The 20,144-nt window shown below is 41.5% G+C and overlaps 1 protein-coding gene across 1 annotated transcript; it reads left to right on the top strand.

Annotated features, from left to right (window-relative positions):
* The first annotated feature begins 18,807 nt into the window (after positions 1–18,807).
* LOC126702656 (uncharacterized) lies at positions 18,808–19,749 on the top strand. Its single transcript, XM_050401460.1, has one exon. The coding sequence runs from the start codon at positions 18,808–18,810 to the stop codon at positions 19,747–19,749; it is 942 nt and encodes a 313-aa protein (XP_050257417.1).
* Positions 19,750–20,144: the final 395 nt, after the last annotated feature.

Below are 20,144 nucleotides of genomic sequence, written 5' to 3' on the forward strand. Positions count from 1 at the left end.
CTCAGGAGTGTCAACCGGCCTCTTCTTCTTCAGGTCCGGATTAACCTTAAGGCCAGGGTCCGGACGCCCTGAGGGACCACAGGGGGAAGGGTTTTGACCTGTGATGGAGTTGGTCCCTTCGATGACTGACCCTTCGATGACTGACCTTTCCCTCGGGAGGACATCAGCTCCTTTAGAGACTTTCCCTTTCCTGCCATGGGCTCTACCTCTTCGTCTGAAGTATCGTCCGAGCAGATAACGATTGAGGGAATACCAACTGCGGAATGTTGGTCCTGCTCTGCTTCGGGATTAGAAAGCTCCACCAAGGGGTTTTGCTGAATTTCCTCCTCGAAGTAAAACTTATCTATCTCTTCCTCAAGGGAAAGACGAGATGATTCAGCCCCTTCTTCAACCAAAACGGCAGCGCCAGGCTCGTTTACCGGGGGTAGCTGCTCTGCTAAGTAGGGATTTATGACACCAGACAACACAACTGGTGGCAGATCGTGGTCAGCTAGGAACCCGTCCTTGGACATGTCAATTCTAGCCAGCCTCGGACTGCCAGCCCTTATAGCGTGACCGACTGCCTGAAAAGCGCTGCTCAGAGGTTGATAGCCCAGAACCAGATGGGCCGCACGCAACTGTCCGTCCTCGGCGACGTAAATCTCCGACCTAAGGAGATAGTTCAACGCTGGCACGTTCACAAAGTTTATCCGAGGAGCAACGTGAATTTTGTCTGCAAACAAACCAAGAAAAGTGAGGTTAGACCATGAAATTTTCCAATTACAAAGAAAGCAAGAAAAATAACCCCTCAACACTAAATCCTTTCCCAAAAAGGACCAATCCTAAAAGCGCCGCACCTGGGTTTCCTACCCGAGTTGGACAATGAATACCGTCGAACCACTCCCCAGAAGCAATAAGGAAGTCATTCTTCACGGTCTTATTGGATACTGGAAGACAAGAGATCAACCTAACGTCCTCGTTCCGGGATTTAAGATAATACCCATCATCCCCGAGGCGGTGACATTCGTACAGATAAGCCACATCGTGCCAAGTAAGGCCTAGATTCATCCGCTCGTCTAAGACATCTACACAGCCTAGTATCTTGAACATATTCGGGGCACACTGATACGGCGTCAACCTATGGTTGAACAGGTATTCCCTTGTGATCCTACGCATGGGAAGTGTCATCCCTCCCTCTATGAAAGCAATCATGGGGATAACGACTTCTCCCTTAACTCTATCTGTCAATACTCCTTCCAGAGGACAGTACCGCAGCCCAACCCCAGGGGGAATGTGGTATTTAGCCCTAAAGGCCTCCATAGCGGCTGGAGTTTTTACTAATTTTTCGAATCTACCAATCTGAACTGAAATGGGGAAATGAAAGTAGAGACCAAGAAGAAAAGTAAAGTTCGAGGAGGGAATTGAAACGGCGAAAAGAACGAAATGTACTGGTACCTGCACAGAACGCTCAATGGGACGCTTGGAAATCTCTCTTGGACGAAACGCTTCACAAAGAACGGCTACGGTGGCGCAACGGACGCAAGTGTTCGTATATCTCTGGGATTCGATGAAGTTCTCTGGAGTCCTTTGAGGTTTATGAAATACAGATAAGAAGAAGGAACTGAACCCCTCTGACTTCTTATATAGCCAGGAGGAGAGAGAAAAGATCGCTCCTGCCTAAAAATACGAGAAAAAACGATGGCCGTTCGATCCCCGCCACGCCGTTGGATGAAGGGAACATAACGTCTCCAGAAGTTAATGGCCGCGCCTCGTAAATTGTAGCGCGTCAAAAGTAACCGTCCGCACGCACGCCACACGATCTCCTTATTTCCATCCTCTCATAAACACCAAAACCCCGCTTTTCTCCTCGGAAGGAGATAAAAACCGGAGTTTTGAGGGGCTATTGTGGGGCCCGGCCCAAAAATAATGGGCTATTCCAAATTCAGGCCCGTCCGAGGAGCGTTCTGTTCGAAGGGAAACCACATATGAAGCCCTACTCAATCCCAATAACGCCAGGGAAACCTGTCCGAGGAGTAACTCCTCCTTGGACATCACGAATCCCAGACGAGGAACTCTCTCCAGCTATTTCAGTTCATCCTCCCAACATATAAAATGAATAAAATCCAAAATATCTCATAGAAAGCTACCACCACATTAATTGCGCCCCAACCACCCCCTTGGCCGCATTAATGAGGAAAAGACACCTGAACAGTATCGCCTCGGCCTCTGCAACTCACAAAGGGACTGATGAGGGCGTCTGATGGGACAGGTGCTCAAGTAGATGCTTAGATGATCGACAGGTGTAAGGTTGAGATGAGAGGAAGAGAACTATATAATGTAGAGGAGTCCCTCAAAGAAAGGGGGGAAAAACTGTATTGGAAACTGAAGAAATAGAATCAGACGGGAGAGATTCATTCTGGTGTCTTTATTTTTTCTGCAAACAATACTATCCATGTATCAGACCGATTAGGCTCACTGAGGCTAAGTTCTTTTGACCCATCCTCTACAAATATTTATTGTGGGTTGTACTTTGGGCCAATGCCTGATCAATATAAGTTGGGCCAGGAAAATCGTGCAACTACAATAGTTTTTGGTACTTTCTAGTATTTAGTAGCATCATAAGAAAATAGTAAATGAAAAACTATCTTTAGTCAACAGAAATATTATGGTTTATTTTTAGAGATTTTTTTCATCAAATTTTTTTGGAAAACAACTTTATCTCATAACGAATTAAATAAGAAAAGTTAGAAAATTGTTTTTCAACTCATTTAAGGTTATTACCAGATATAGAAAAATGAGATAGTTTTATAGAAAATACTTTTTAAAAAATAACTCATTTTCTAGAAAATATAATCATAAAAAAAAATAGAGTGTTGAAGTTTAAGAGGTTGGCAGCTCGTGGGTTCCCTCCCCATCTTTGTTCAAGTTAGTTGAATTTGAATGGATATATTTTTTATAGTAAAAATTTGCTTATGAAGTACTTAATTTATATCTTGAGTTGTGTTTATGTTTTATAGTACTATTTTATACTACTATATATATATATATGTGGTAGGAATATAGTATATACAAAGAAAGGACATTACTTAATTATTAAATTTTTATTCTTGACCCTAATGACAAATTTTTTACTTCACCATTGACTATATTCTATTATATAATTATGCAATATCAATAAGTCACTCCAAAGATCTTTTTGTATCGGCTACTACTTATCCTAGTCTAAAATTATGAATTATGAATGTTTCATGATTTGTGATACTCATAATCTTGTAGGAAGAGTCAAATATATATATATTTGGACTTTGAAATGTGTGACAATTCGGTTTTTGGACTTTCAATTTGAACATTTAGCTGTGCACTAGGTTTGTGCCATATCAAAAATTTTATATTAGTATTTTATTTTAAAATTTAATGGATTCGCATATTTGAGTATGATAATAATGGACTTTAAATTACTGAGAAACATGAAATATATTAGTTTTTAACATAAAACACTAACAAAATGTTTGATTTATTATATATAAACATAATTTGTAGGGGTTAATAGTTCAAATCAAAAGTTTATAGACCAAATTAACACTCAAGTGAAATCCAAAGGCAAAACCCCTAAAAAAATAAGAGAAAAATAATAATAATAATTTGGATAAAATACTATTTTGGACCCTAAACTTTATCAAAAGTTTTTTTTCTCCATCCCTAAACTTTAAAAGTTCTTTTTTCATCCTTAAACACTTTGTAAAGAATTTTTTCAATAGTTTAGGATTGAAAGAAAAAAAAAAAAGATCTTTTTTAGAGTTTAATTAATAACATAAAGCAAAACGTTTTTGATAGTTTAGGAACGAAAAACAAACTTTTTAATAGTTTAAGGACGAAAGATAAACTTTTTAATAGTTTAGGGATGAATTTTTTTTTTTTTTTTTTAATTTAGGAATGAAAAAAAAATTTAGGAAATGAAATAGTATTTTACACTAATAATTTTATACTCCATCATCTATTACCTGAATATATAGCATGTAATTTGCTTGAATTTTCTACTTACAGGAGATATACAAGCCCTAAATCAAACACATATCACATATCAAAAAGTTCTTAAAAAAAATATTTGGACTTTGAAATGTGAGTCAATTCGATTTTTGGACTTTCAATTTTAAAAATTAACACGTTGTAAGGTTGAATTTATTCAACCATCTAATTGGCTTTATTCCGTGCCAAATTTGCTTGTAATTCAGCATTTAGTAACCCTGTATTTAGGTGGGTTTGTTGTAAGGGTAGTGAGTGAGATAGAGTGAAGTTTGCTCAAGAGTGTGCAAGAAAACAGAATGTCGCGGCTGGGACTCGCGGGTGGACTTGCGGCTGCAAGCCGCCAGAAGCTGCACACGTGCCAAGCATGCTGGAAGATGAACAGTCATGCTAGCTGGAGCACTACAGGACAAAACAGGACAACTGGCCATACGGTTAACTCGCGACTGGATCTCGCGACTTGGTCAAGCCGCGAGGTCAAGCCGCGAGCCACCCCTGTTTTGGAAAAACCTGACGTTTCACATTCCTCTTCACTCAAGTATAAATACCCCTTTAACCCACGATTGAAAGAGAGCTTCCAGAGAGAATTTTGAGAGAGAAACCCTAAAGAAAAACAAGATTGTTTCACACACAATCCCTACCTTAGAGTCTCATCAAAATCCCTCACTCTCTTCCTCTCCATTGTCAAAACCTTGAGAGGCATTATACCAAACCTGGTTCTCACCATTATCATCTCTATGAGACAGTCGTTTGGAGTTCTGGGAAGCAGTTAGGAAGGAGCCAATCTTCATTGGTTGATGCTACGGTGTAGTAGCGGAATCCGGAAAGCTAGAAAAGAAAAAGGTTCGGCGCAACCTCGTTGGAGCAAGAAGTTTGGAGGGCTTAGGTGCACTGGGTAGATTAGGCTTGGAGGGTCTATTGCTGTCCTTGTATCCCAACTGTATTTTCTAGTGGATTGATTACCGCTTGGAGGGCGGCGGAGAGGTTTTTCGCCGAGGTCTTCGGTTTCCTCTTCGATAACACATCGGGTGTTATCTTTGTGTTTGCATCTTCCTTCCTCTCTATCTCTGCCTTTATATTATCTGCTGTGATTTTATTATGTTATGGCTTAGATAGTTTTTTATCCTATTTCACATTATAGCATATGTTAAGTTTCCGCACACTTGTTGTTTAACATATTGCTTGTGTTGGTTAAGTTAATTTTTGGGGGTCTAAACGTTCAAAAGTGTATTGGTACACGTTTTTGAACTTTCAATTGGTATCAGAGCGGGTACACTGCTGTTGGTTTTATTACCTCAGTGTGATCCTAGACCCCTGAGTTGTGGTTGTTGTTTTCGTTTATACCATGCTGAATTGTAGCTTAAGTGTTTGTGAAAATGCCTCTATGCATATGTCTGAAAGGTGTCTTACTGATGATCTTGTAGAGTTATTAATAACTAAGAAACATGCTAGAGTTTTTGTTCACATGCTGAAATATCTTGAGAATCAGAATCTTGTCTTACACAGTAGCATATCTGAATCAAAATCATTGATTAAGAAATATAAAAGAAAGAATAGAATGTTGTGTGAGATGATTGAGAATCTGAAAATGAAAAATCAATCTAAAAGTAGCATGAAACCTGATGATGAGTTTGTGTTTGAAGGTCAAGATTGTCTGTCACATGTGAACCTATTTGTGCATACCTCATTAAAGGTGTTTAATGCATGTTTGTGGTATCTTGATAGTGGGTGTTCTCGCCATATGACAGGGTATAAGTCACTGTTTAAGTCACTCAAAGAAAAGGTGGGTGACTATGTGACCTTTGGGGATGGAAGCCATGCTCAAGTCCTAGGCAAAGGAACCATTGAGATACCCGGTTTGCCTCTGTTGAAAGATGTGCTGTTCATAAAAGGGCTGAAGGCGAATTTGCTGAGCATCACTCAAATTTGTGATGACGACTTCCTGGTACAATTCTCCAAGAAAGGATGTTTGATCATCAATAAAGAGGGGATTCAGGTTTTGGAAGGAAATCGGACTACGGATAATTGTTATGGAATAGTTCCCATGGCACCAATATCGTGTAGAAGTGCTCGGGTGGATATGTTGGAGCTGTGGCATCACAGATTTGGGCATGCCAACTTCAAACAAGTAGCAAAAGTCTCCAAACTTGAAGCAGTCGAGGGACTTCCTAAGTTTGGAAAAGTAAAGAAGACCATTTGTGGTGCATGTCAAATGGGGAAGCAAACTAAGGCAAGTCATCACAAGGTAAATGTGATAGCCACCTCTCGTTGTTTGGAGTTACTTCATGTTGATCTGATGGGGCCCACCAGAACTGAAAGCCTAGGGGGAAAAAGATATATTATGGTCATTGTGGACGACTACTTAAGATACACTTGGGTTGAATTCCTTAGAGAAAAATCAGAAGCTTGTGAGAGGCTGGAGATTCTGTGCAAGAAATTACAAAATGAAAAGGGGATTCCAATAGCCAAAGTTAGAAGTGATCATGGGAGAGAATTTGAGAATGTAAGATTCGAGTCCTTCTGTGAGAAGAATGGTATTAAAAGAGAGTTTTCAGCTCCCAAAACTCCACAACAAAATGGAGTGGTAGAGAGAAAAAATCGTGTGATTCAGGAGATGGCAAGAGTCATGTTGCTTAACAAGCAAATACCTCAAAAATTTTGGGGAGAAGCTGTCAACACCTCGTGTCACATTGGCAATAGGATTTTCTTTCGAGTTGGTACAAAGAAGACTGCATATGAGATATGGAATGAGAAGAAGCCTAAAGTGAAGTATTTCCGGGTATTTGGAAGTAAATGTTATATCTTAAATGATCGAGAGAATCTTGGGAAGTTTGATGCAAGAAGTGATGAGGGTATTTTTCTTGGCTACTCTACTACAAGTCGAGCATATAGAGTGTTTAACAAGAGAACAAAGACTGTGATGGAATCCATAAATGTCAAGATTGATGATGCCTTACCTAAGGTGGAAATGATTGATGATGTAGAAGGGCCGAGCACCGAAGAGCCTGATGTTGAGGTAGAAGCTTTGGATATAGAAGGTGAAGAACCTATACCAGAAGTAGAATCGACTCCCATCAACCCAAGAAGGGAAACGAGATCGATGTCTAGAACTTCAAGTCCTCTTACTCCTCCAGAAGTTCATCCTCCTATCTCTCGTAGTGATGAAGTTTCCACTTCAAAAAGGCCATCCTCAAGAATTATCAAGAATCATCCGGAAAGTAATATCATAGGATCACTTGATGACGGTATTCGCCTCAGGAAAGGAAATATTCTGCTAGCCAATCATGTAACATATCACTGTTATCTTGCACAGTTTGAACCAAAAAGGGTTGAAGAGGCTCTTCAAGATGAGAATTGGGTTGAGTCAATGCATGAAGAGCTGAATCAGTTTGTGAGGAATGACGTGTGGGAACTTGCTCCACGGCCTGAGAAAGTTCATGTTATAGGCACAAAGTGGATTTTTAAAAACAAAACTGATGAAGATGGAGAGATAATCCGAAACAAGTCTCGGTTGGTGGCTCAAGGATACACACAAGTAGAAGGGGTGGATTTTGATGAATCATTTGCTCCGGTGGCAAGACTCGAATCCATTCGAATCCTCATGTCCATTGCGTGCACTTTGAAGTTCAAACTTTATCAAATGGATGTTAAGTGTGCTTTTCTGAATGGATATCTAAATGAAGAGGTTTTTGTTGAGCAACCAAAAGGATTTGAGGATCCTCATTTTCCAGATCATGTATTAAGATTGAAGAAAGCACTATATGGTTTAAAACAAGCGCCTAGAGCCTGGTACGATCGTCTTACACATTATCTTCTAGATAGAGGTTTCAAGAGAGGGTACGCCGATCGAACTCTATTTGTCAAAAATGATGAAGATTATCTCCTTGTGGCACAAGTCTATGTTGATGACATAGTGTTTGGAGCAACTATCGAAGATCGTGCTACTGAATTTTCTGAGGAGATGAAGAAGGAGTTTGAGATGAGCATGGTGGGGGAGCTCACATTCTTTTTGGGTCTTCAAGTCAAACAACAGAAGGAGGGTATATTTGTATCTCAAGAGAAGTATGCCAGAAATATTGTCAAGAAGTTTGGCCTAGACTCCAAAAAACATGCCTCCACTCCCATGAGCTCTTCCACTAAACTGAATGTGGATTCATCAGGAGTTGAAGTAAGTCCTACATTGTATAGGAGCATCATAGGAAGTTTGCTCTACCTTACAGCAAGTAGACCGGACATTGCTTTCAGTGTGGGCGTTTGTGCCAGGTACCAAGCTAATCCGAAGGAATCTCATCTGACTGCTGCTAAGCGAATCATTCGATATGTGAATGGTACTGCAAACTATGGTCTGTGGTATTCAAAAGACTCAAATGCGTGTCTTGCTGGGTATTCGGATGCTGACTGGGCTGGCAGTGTAGACGATCGGAAAAGCACTTCAGGCGGCTGTTTTTATCTTGGTAACAATCTTGTTTCGTGGATGAGCAAGAAGCAGAATTCAGTGTCTCTATCTACTGCAGAAGCAGAATACATCGCTGTTGGAAGTTGCTGCACTCAGCTTCTTTGGATGAAGAAATTACTTCATGACTATGGAATTCCTCAAGAAACGATGTGTGTCTTCTGTGACAACACCAGTGCCATCAATCTTTCCAAAAATCCTGTTCAGCATTCAAAATCCAAACACATAGAGATACGTTACCATTTCATTCGGGATTTGGTAGAGGAAAGAGTTGTGTGTCTTGAGTTCATACACACCGACAATCAAAAGGCGGATATCTTCACCAAGCCTCTCGATGGTCCACGGTTTGAATCACTCCGTAAGACCATTGGTGTCGGTACAATTCCTTGACTCTCTTGTGTGTTGTGTGCTTCACATTTTTATAATTTGATAAATCTGTCTGTGTTGGGGCACACATTTTTTTTGCAACATGTTTCGTGTTTGTTTGTTCTTTTGTGTATACTGCTGGTTATTTTTGTGTTTGTTCAATCATTTTTGTTTCTTGTGTCAAAAATCCAAAAATCACATAAAAATTAGAAAATCAAAAAGCTTGATTGACTTTGTTGAGTTTTGTCTCAAAACTTGTTTTGCCTTGTACCTTTGTGCTAATGGCTTTGTGCATTTTCGAGCATTGCTTGTTTTCATGCACTCATATCACTGTAGGAAAAATCTTGAAATCTATGTGATTGTTGTAAATAGATCTTCAACCTTGTCATGAATGATTAGTGAATGGTTATGTTGATCTTGAGACATGCATAGACTTGTGTCTATATATCTTCCCATTTTTTATTTTTGTTTTGCTAAAAAGAGCTCACCAAATGTAAATCTCCAAATGAAAAGAGATATTGAGCTGCAAAAGCTTGTCGCACATTCTAGTATTTGACTAGGAAAAAGGGTAAGCGACCTTATATTAAAAGTGAAATTTCATTCAAAAAGGGCCAAAGGCCTGTTCTTCAAAGAGAAATGTTATACATCCCTCTCATAATGAGAGATGATTGCCTCAAATAGATCAAAAAGATCAAATGTTATGTCTGAAAATGGAGTCAAATGAAAAGCTCCAAGTTATGTTATCAAGTTATGTGGGAGGTCATATATTCATATTTCTATAATTGAGATTGGTCACATGATCTAGTGCTAATTGTGTATGCCTTGGTTGAATTGATCATTGAAGCTTCACATTAGACAAAGGACTATCTCATTGTTGATATCCACACACAACACACAAGTTTATGTTCAATAAATGCCATATTCATTTGTGTGATTGTACTTGATAAAATGCGTTTTTCACATGCTCAATCTTTGTTAATTCAAGCACAAAAAGATTTTTGAGTGTTTTAGGTGTTTTTGGAAAGTATTTTGTTTGAAAAATCTGAAAATTTCAAAAATACAGCTTTGCCCTGTTTTGGCGGCTCTGTCACGGGTATGTCAAGTCGCGAGCCTCAGTCGCATCTTCGCTGGTCATTTTTGGCGACTTGTTCGCGAGTGGAAGGTCCAGTCGCGAGGATCACTCAGAGATTTTCGCGGCTCAGCTCGCGACTCACTCGCGGGTAGACCTTCCAGTCGTGAAAAACACTTAGAAAAATTTTTCAAAATTTTGTTTTTAAGTGCTTTGGCGGCTTGAGCTGGCGACTGTGTGGCGACTTAATCCAGTCGCGAAAATCGCGTGTTTTGCAGAAACAGGGGCAGTTTTTAAACTTTTCATTTTTCCCTCGATCTTTTTGTGACTGTTCATTGTCTTTCTCATTTGCTCTTACACTGTATCACCGTGCCTCCATTTTCGATCTCCCATACTTGTCTCTTTTCAGCTCAAAATCGTCACCTAACAGGTATGGTTTTCTGACCTGCACTCTTTTTTACTTGTTCTTTTGGTTTTTCCTCTGGCTTTTTCACATTTGTTTGTGATTTTGTGATGGGTTTTTAGCTCAACTATTATTCTTTGTTCTAGCTTCGCTTGGGTGCTTATGTTTCTGTGTTTGAGCTTGTTCATGTTGGTGGTTGTGTTCTTCATCCTGTGCTTAGCTAGGGTTAGCAATTTTTGTCTGATCTGCTGTTGCTATCATGTTTCACTTTGATCCTGTGTGGTATCTTGCTGATGTGGTGTTGATTTTGGTCCTTTTTCAGCTGATTATGTGGTTATATTTGATCTCTCTATACTGTGTAGTTCTAATTTGGGCCTTTGGTGTCCCTCATTGCTACTTTCTGACCATACTCATCCAGCTGTTAAGGTTTCTTCATTGTTCCTAAATTTTCACTAACCCATTGCTGATATAGTCTGTTGGATTGTGTTCTGTCATTTCCCTTGTTTATAATACAGACTAGTCATGTCTCCATTCAAAAAGGCTGCTGTGAAAGGAGGTTCTTCCAAAGGGAAGGAACCCGTAATTGATGTTGATGAAGACACACCTCTCCCGAAAGTGACTCGCTCTTCATCACAGCGATTCGATCCCAATAAGTTCAGATCATATGCAGCCTATCAGTCATATGAGAATTGTTTTCTTCATGCCACACCATTACTAGAGAGAGCTGTGGATCTGCCCTCACTTCATAACACTGACATTCCGATTTGGTTTGCCCACAAGGATTGGAATTACCTTCTCTCTGATCCGGATATCGTGTATGAAGAGTTGGTTAAAGAATTTTATGCTAACGCAATTGTGGAAGGAGATGAACTTAAGTGCTGGGTTCGGCAAAGGAGCTTTTCTGTCTCTCCTACATACCTGGCAGAAATTCTTCACATCAACAGACCCATTTTTCGACATTCACCGGTCTATGATGATCTATGTCCTGATGAGGAGCTTCTCAAACAAAGTCTTGGTCAAGACTTGGAGTTCTCACCCAATGGCAAATCCATCAGTGTTTCCTCCCTTTCTTCGAAACTGAGAGTGCTTACAATTGTGATGTTTCACAATTTGTACCCTTTATCAAGTACTGGGTATATGAACCTTGGACGTGCTTTGTTTCTTCATGATCTAATCTCTGATGAAGAAATCGACATTTGTGCTCATATCTTTCATGTTCTGCGCAAAACGGTTCTTCGAAGTGAGTCTCGGATATGCATTCCTTTCTGCAGTCTCATTTCACGGATCTTGAAGCTCAAGGGAATTTATCCAACGGCTGATGAGTCTCCTATCCCAAAACCGAGTCCAATCAACATGCGTACATACAATGCAAGTGTTGGACATAGTCGGAAGAGAGCCAAACCAGAAACTTCTGCATCTCACAGTGAATCTCAGTTCAGCAATCTCTCCCTCGATGAGAAACTTGATCGCATTGTCTCCTCTGTCCACGAGTTGAATACAAAGATGTCTGGACTCACTGCTTCTCTACACCATCAAAGCAACCGATGGGATATGAAGTTTACTTCTCTTCAAACTCAGTTGGATCAGATTCAGAGAAAGCTAGAAGAGGATGACTAGCCTATTCCTTGACAAAAAGGGGGAGTGATAGGCATATTCAGAGGGGGAGGATATTACCCTAAGGGGGAGCGTCATTATCTAAGGGGGAGTGTCTTTATTTTTTTTTCAGTTTCATTTTTCTCTTTAAGTTGATATATTGTGTTTTGTAAAACTGTTATTTAGGATATTCTGTGGTTTGTACCCATGTGCTTTTGTAAGCTTTTAGGGTTATTGTTTTATGCATAGTTTGTAGGCTTTATGGTATGTACCTTGCTTAAGTGCAGCCTTTATGCTATGTTGAAATCAGTACTTTAATCTGAATGTTCTGCATTTTGGTTTATGTACTGTCACTCTTGTGCCCTTGTAGGATTGTTCCTAGATGCATATGCCTTGTGTGCTATGCATTGGTTGAGTGTTGTGCATACAAGTGTCTTGCCTTGTGCTTGTTAACTTGTATGTCCTTGTGTTCATTCCAAGTGTGAATGAGCACCGTGATCACTACCTTGTGGTGTTCACTTGTGTAAGGTTGAATTTATTCAACCATCTAATTGGCTTTATTCCGTGCCAAATTTGCTTGTAATTCAGCATTTAGTAACCCTGTATTTAGGTGGGATTGTTGTAAGGGTAGTGAGTGAGATAGTGTGAAGATTGCTCAAGAGTGTGCAAGAAAACAGAGTGTCGCGGCTGGGACTCGCGGGTGGACTCGCGGCTTCAACCCGCCAGAAGATGCACACGTGCCAAGCATGCTGGAAGATGAACAGTCATGCTAGCTGGAGCACTACAGGACAAAACAGGACAACTGGCCATACGGTTAACTCGCGACTGGATCTCGCGACTTAGTCAAGCCGCGAGGTCAAGCCGCGAGCCACCCCTGTTTTGGAAAAACCTGACGTTTCGCATTCCTCTTCACTCCAGTATAAATACCCTTTTAACCAACGATTGAAAGAGAGCTTCCAGAGAGAATTTTGAGAGAGAAACCCTAAAGAAAAACCAGATTGTTTCACCCACAATCTCTACCTTAGAGTCTCATCAAATTCCCTCACTCTCTTCCTCTCCATTGTCAAATCCTTGAGAGGCATTATACCAAACCTGGTTTTCACCATTATCATCCTTGTGAGACAGACGTTTGGAGTCCTGGGAAGCAGTTAGGAAGGAGCCAATATTCATTGGTTGATGCTACGGTGTAGTAGCGGAATCCGGAAAGCTAGAAAAGAAAAAGGTTCGGTGCAACCTCGTTGGAGCAAGAAGCTTGGAGGGCTTAGGTGCATTGGGTAGATTAGGCTTGGAGGGTCTATTGCTGTCCTTGTATCCCAACTGTATTTTCTAGTGGATTGATTACCTCTTGGAGGGCGGCGGAGAGGTTTTTCGCCGAGGTCTTCGGTTTCCTCTTCGATAACACATCCGGGTGTTATCTCTGTGTTTGCATCTTCCTTCCTCTCTATCTCTGCCTTTACATTATCTGCTGTGGTTTATTTTGTTGTGGCTTAGATAGTTGTTTAATCAATTCCATATTATAGCATATGTTAAGTTTCCGCACACTAGTTGTTTAACATATTGCGTGTGTTGATTAAATTAGTTTTTGGGGGTCTAAACGTTCAAAAGTGTTTTTGTACACGTTTTTGAACTTTCAACTTGGTTGATCAAGCTATGGTTTGTTTATTAACTCCATCTTTGCTTGATCACATTCTGCCTGTTTCATATGCATTTATATTTTTCTGCTTACAATGATCATGGTGTATTGTTGTGTTTTAGGAGTTTATGTTCATATGATTCAAGTGCTTCACAGCTTCTAGAGTTAGGTGTGAGTGAGTTTTGTTCAACTGTTCCCAACTCACATGTTAAGTCTAGAGTCTGTTTTAGGGTTTTGTCACGGAATAGCCAAAGGGGGAGATTGTAAGGTTGAATTTATTCAACCATCTAATTGGCTTTATTCCGTGCCAAATTTGCTTGTAATTCAGCATTTAGTAACCCTGTATTTAGGTGGGTTTGTTGTAAGGGTAGTGAGTGAGATAGAGTGAAGTTTGCTCAAGAGTGTGCAAGAAAACAGAGTGTCGCGGCTGGGACTCGCGGGTGGACTCGCGGCTGCAAGCCGCCAGAAGCTGCACACGTGCCAAGCATGCTGGAAGATGAACAGTCATGCTAGCTGGAGCACTACAGGACAAAACAGGACAACTGGCCATACGGTTAACTCGCGACTGGATCTCTCGACTTGGTCAAGCCGCGAGGTCAAGCCGCGAGCCACCCCTGTTTTGGAAAAACCTGACGTTTCACATTCCTCTTCACTCAAGTATAAATACCCCTTTAACCCACGATTGAAAGAGAGCTTCCAGAGAGAATTTTGAGAGAGAAACCCTAAAGAAAAACAAGATTGTTTCACACACAATCCCTACCTTAGAGTCTCATCAAAATCCCTCACTCTCTTCCTCTCCATTGTCAAAACCTTGAGAGGCATTATACCAAACCTGGTTCTCACCATTATCATCTCTGTGAGACAGTCGTTTGGAGTTCTGGGAAGCAGTTAGGAAGGAGCCAATCTTCATTGGTTGATGCTACGGTGTAGTAGCGGAATCCGGAAAGCTAGAAAAGAAAAAGGTTCGGCGCAACCTCGTTGGAGCAAGAAGCTTGGAGGGCTTAGGTGCACTGGGTAGATTAGGCTTGGAGGGTCTATTGCTGTCCTTGTATCCCAACTGTATTTTCTAGTGGATTGATTACTGCTTGGAGGGCGGCGGAGAGGTTTTTCGCCGAGGTCTTCGGTTTCCTCTTCGATAACACATCGGGTGTTATCTTTGTGTTTGCATCTTCCTTCCTCTCTATCTCTGCCTTTATATTATCTGCTGTGATTTTATTATGTTATGGCTTAGATAGTTTTTTATCCTATTTCACATTATAGCATATGTTAAGTTTCCGCACACTTGTTGTTTAACATATTGCTTGTGTTGGTTAAGTTAATTTTTGGGGGTCTAAACGTTCAAAAGTGTATTGGTACACGTTTTTGAACTTTCACACGTGCGCTAGATTGGTCTCATATCAAAAATTTTATATTAGTATCTTATTTTAAAATCTAATGGATTCACATATGTGAGCATGATAATAATGGACTTCAAATTACTGGAAAACATTTGCATATCACATAATCAAATATATTAGATTTTAACATAAAATACTAACGAAATGTTTGATTTTTTATAAACCTAATTTGCAGGGGGTTAATAGTTCAAATCAAAATTTTATAGACCAAATTAACACTCAAGTGAAATCCAAAGGCAAAACCCCTAACTAAAAAAGAAAAAGAAAAAGAAAATCATAATAATAATAATAATAATTTGGATAAAATATAATTTTGGTTTCTAAACTTTATCAAAATTTTTTTTTTTCCATTCCTAAACTTTAAAAGTTCTTTTTTCATCCTTAAACTTTGTACAAAAAATTTTCAATAATTTAGAAACAAAAATATGAATGAAAAAGAACGTTTTCAATATTTAGGAATAAAAAAGATCTTCTTTTAATGTTTAATGACAGAAAGTAAAATATTTTAATAGCTTAAGAACAAAAGACAAACTTTTCAATAGTTTAGGGACGAAAAACAAATTTTTTAAAATTTAGGAATGAAAAACAAATGTTAACAAATATCAGGAACTAAAATAGTATTTTATACTAACAATTTTATACTCCATCATCTATGACCTGAATATGTAGCTTGTAATTTGCTTGAATTTTCTACTTACAAGAGATACGCAAGGCCTAAATCAAACACATATCGCATAACAAAAAGTTTTTGAAAAAGTATTTGGACATTGAAATGTGTGTCAATTCGGTTTTGGACTATCAATTTTAAAAATTAACTTGTGCACTAGGTTTGTGCCATATCAAACATTTTATATTAGTATTTTTATTTTAAAATCTAATGGATTCACATATGTCAGTGTAAGGACTCAATTTATAACGACCCCAAAATGATATTGGGTTCGCGCGTTGAGGGCCCAAACAATACAATTTGTAGAGCGTAGGTTTGAAAGGCTAGGCCTTGGTCACTGAACGGTGGTTAGTCGTAGTGTTCATACAGAATTAAATCATGTTCGCTCGAGGAGTCTTTCTTCTCAAGACGATCTGGGAGGCTCTAGTTCTTGGTCTTTTTTCCCAGCCCCCCTTTTTTGACTCATCAGTCTTCACATTATATAGCCCCTCTTGGCTGATCCTAGCCCTCCACCTATTGATCAGGCAGGTGCCTATTCAAGTACCTGTCCCATCAGCTGCTTCCTCTTGCTTTTTGTTAGTTGCAATAACCGAAACCACACTGTTCAGGCGTCTTTTCTCATTAATATGGTTGGGACGTTTGTGGACGTATTAAATGCGGAGGGGATGTATTTACCTTGAACCACCTCCACACCATACCCCCACATGGGTCCCATTCTACTCGCCTCTTCTTCCGGGGGCCTTTTGGAGGCTGCCCTTGATGACATGTCACTCTTCACTTCGGAGTCTTGGGATGCTGAGGACAAGGTCATCCTCGGCTGCGTCTCTAGGCTATTTGGTTTTTCCCTACTCGTCCTCGGCAACTACCCTCCTCGGCACGGGCCTTAGGCCCTAGTGGAAAGTGGGCCGGGTCGTAAGTTCTTTGGCCCCACAATAGCCCCTCAAAATCCTGCTGTCTGGATCCTCGGCCGGATAGGAGGGTTTTGATGACATCAGGCCTCTGCCAAAGCTTGTCAATCTTTGTCACCTATCGGTTCCCGAGACTCTTCATCTGCCCGAGACACGTTCCTGGAACCTTTGGAAGGCGAAACGTGTCCTCATTAAATGCGGGCGGCTCTATGCTTCCCACGTTCAACGGCGTGATGGAGATCTAACGGTGGAGATTTCCTTGCCTTTATGGGCGGGAAAATTCGTGTAGTTACTTTCGATGGGAGGCATAAATGATTTTTGGAACTGATTTGTCTCTTCAGTTTTGCACTTAAGAGTTCTAGCGCATATACCCTGGGTTCATCTGAACTTTCGTCCAAACTCAAGTCTATCTCCAGCACAAAAAGCCTGTCCAAGGCACCTTTACTCTTTTCTGTAAGTTCTCTGCCTCCATTAACTCGTGCTTTTTCTTTTCTGGGTTTATTTTTCTCTTGTTCCTCTCCTCCTCCCGTAGTTGGTTAAGTCTGTTTAGTAGTTCTTAGAGATGGTTAAAATGAGACTGAGGAAATTCGTTGAGACCGAAGAGGAGATGGAAAAGTTCATCGCCGATTATAGAATTCCCCCCAACGTGAGTTTGAGGCACTGTAAGATGGGGGAATGGCATATTCTGAGAAATACAGGTGAGGTGGTAATCCCTGTTCTCGCCTTCATAAAGGGGGGTATGAGAATCCCCATGGGGCCAGTAATGAAGAATTACCTTAGGCATTTCCGGTTAGCTCCCACCCAGTGCGCCGCCAATATTTTTAGGATTCTAAGTTGTGTGGATACCCTAAATGAGAAAATGGGGCTAAGACTAACCCATCATGACGTGAATTGGTGCTACAATCTCCAAAAATTAAAGGGCAAAATCTATTACATGAAGACCAGAGACGAAAGGGTTCGGCTAATTCAGTGCCTCCCCGACTCTAACAAGGGGTTGAACAAAGACTTTCTTATTGTATCTGGGGAATGGCATGACGACGTTCCATGCCCAATGGTGGAGGGAGAACCAGGTGGGGTATAGAGAATGGAAGGGCGCTGATCCTTTGCGCCATTTTAATTTGATGTGGCTCGGTTACTAACCATGTGCATGCCTTTTTCTTGCAGATCCCAACGCCTTTCATCGGCACTTTCACCTAGTTAACCGGGTGGACTTGGAGATTGTTCTTCAAGCGGCAGTTTTTGTAAATGACAATGATGGTCAAGTCAGAGCCGCTCACAAAATCTTAGGGTACGCTCCTCTTCAGAAGTCGTTCGCCGACCCAAAGCATGTGATTAGCGCTAACCGTCCTCGGCTTCCAAAAATTACTGTAGTTGAACAAGGGTTTTTGATCTCCGAAGGATCTCTTGTCCTAGAGGGCATCCCATTGGTGGGCTTTTCGTCGCTTCATCGCGTAGCGGAGGACGAAGATAATTTGGATCCATCCGAGGAGGGTTTTGGGGCATTTGATCAAGCTGACCCATCCGAGGATCCTTCTGGCGATCTAGGGGACCTAGACTTGTCCGAAGCGGAGCTATTGTTAGTGGGTACATCCTCCCAAGCCGAGATGGGACTTAAGAGAAAGCCCCCGACCAGCTTACTTGACCTCCTTGAGGGTCAACTGGGGAAGGGTGCGCAGGGAACACCACAGTCCAGTGTTCCATCTCCACCACTTCAGCCCCAGACCATCCAGACTAGGTCATCCTCCACTAAGTCGCAGCCACAATCTCCCCGCCCCAAACTTCCTGCTCCTCCTCAATCAGCTCTGCCTCCTCGGCCGGAGCCCACTAACTCAAAGAGAAAAAGGAGTCCCAAGGGGAAGGAACCCATGGACAGGGGAAAATCCCAATCCTCTCAGGAGAGGGATGAACCCTCGCGAGTTCAGAAACAATTAAAGATTGAGCACCAGAGCAAAGGGAAAGGGGCCGAGGCCCAATCCGCCTAAGGCAAGGGGAAAGGGATCAAAGCCCAATCCGCGTCGAGTGCTTGGCTTCCCGCCCCCATGCTTCACGGGGGGCCATTGCTGGAAACCGCATCCATGAGGGACCTTAGAGATGGCGAGGGCGGTTATGTAGCCGATGCGCTAAGGAGAACCATGCTGCTTCCCACCGATGTGGATGAATTGAAGAACATGAGGATGTAGGAGGTTTTTCTCAGTACGAAGAGGTACTTGGGTATGGTAAGACTCTTGAAACCTAAAACTTTATTAACTCTTGCTCCCAGTCTTTCACTCACGATGTATTTATCTCACTTGACAGGCTCTCTAGACCACCTAAAGGATGGAGGAGGAAGTTGACAAACAGAGTAAGGTCGCCGAGAATGAACGCGCCAAACGCATAGACGCCACGCGGACTCTCAAAGCTTCCGAGGACGACCTTGCAAAGGCTAAGGAGGCCTTAAAGGAGGCTATCCGAGAGAGGGATAATGCCTCGGCAGGTTTAAATGGCGCCCAAAGACAAGCTGAGAAACAGACAAATCGTCTACTCGAAGCCGAGGATCAGTTGCAGATAGCCAAGGAACAGATCAGTGATTTGAAGAAAAAACTAATCCTGGCAAAAAATGCAAAGGGTGTGGTGGAGTTTGTCCAGGACGAAGCCGTGAGGGCCAAGCAAGAGGCTGAGTTTGCCAGAAATGAGGCCGAAGCTGCTAGGGATAAGGCCGAGGATGAGGGTTACAATACGGGGGTAGCTGAAACCCAAGCCTCCCTTAAAGCCCAAATTCCCGGAGTGTGCAGGCTATACTGCTCCCAGGTTTGGGAAGAGGCCTTAAAACGGGCTGGGGTGGGTGCGTCGTCTGATTTGTGGAAGGCAGAGAGCATATTTTACCCTCCTGCCATCCGTGAGGCCGCCTCCGCCAGCTCCGAGGCTGTGAGTGATCAACACGAGGCAGAGGTTACTCAGTCAGAGGCTGCACAGATCAGCATCCCTTCTGGTGAGTCGCTTGAAGGGGAAGAGCCTCATAATGCGATAGAAGCACCTGGAGGTATTAATCCCGAGATGCCCAAGGAGGTTGCCGAGCCTGTGGTTGGAGCTCAGACTCCTGTTGCCGATGAGCCAGCCATTCTTGCTCAGCCCCTACAGGCAATTCCCCTCACTGAGGTCCCCAAGAGCATTGAAACCGATCCTGCTCAGCCTTCCCCAGAAGGGACTTTCCTCCAGGGCGTCGAAGCTAGCCCTGTTCTGCCTTCCCAGGATGTGGCCGACACAGAATTGAAGAAGTAGAAACCCCAGCCAGCCTCCGCATTTGTTTTTAGTTTACTAATTAACTAGTTTCTTTTTTATTTTGAAAACTTTATAGTTCGCTTGTAGTTGAACTCATTAACCATATATATGGAATTCTTTTCTTTCTTTAAATTACATGATAGCTGTCCTTGCCGATGCTTACTGTTGTTGCGAATCTTCTGATTTTTGAACTAGTTATCTTTAACACATATGAATGGTTGTGCATATGATATGTTTGGAATTATATCCTGGAACCCTAACTTACCCACACCCATAGGACGTTGAATTCGTGTCTGAACCTACTTCAGTGAAGGCATAGGCACCATCCGAGATGTCCTGTATGTTGTTAGGACCAACTTGGTATCCAGATTTCTTTTAAATAGTTGGTTTCCCCA

The sequence above is a fragment of the Quercus robur genome, chromosome 2, assembly GCF_932294415.1.
Source record: "Quercus robur chromosome 2, dhQueRobu3.1, whole genome shotgun sequence".
NCBI classification, from domain to species: Eukaryota; Viridiplantae; Streptophyta; class Magnoliopsida; order Fagales; family Fagaceae; genus Quercus; species Quercus robur.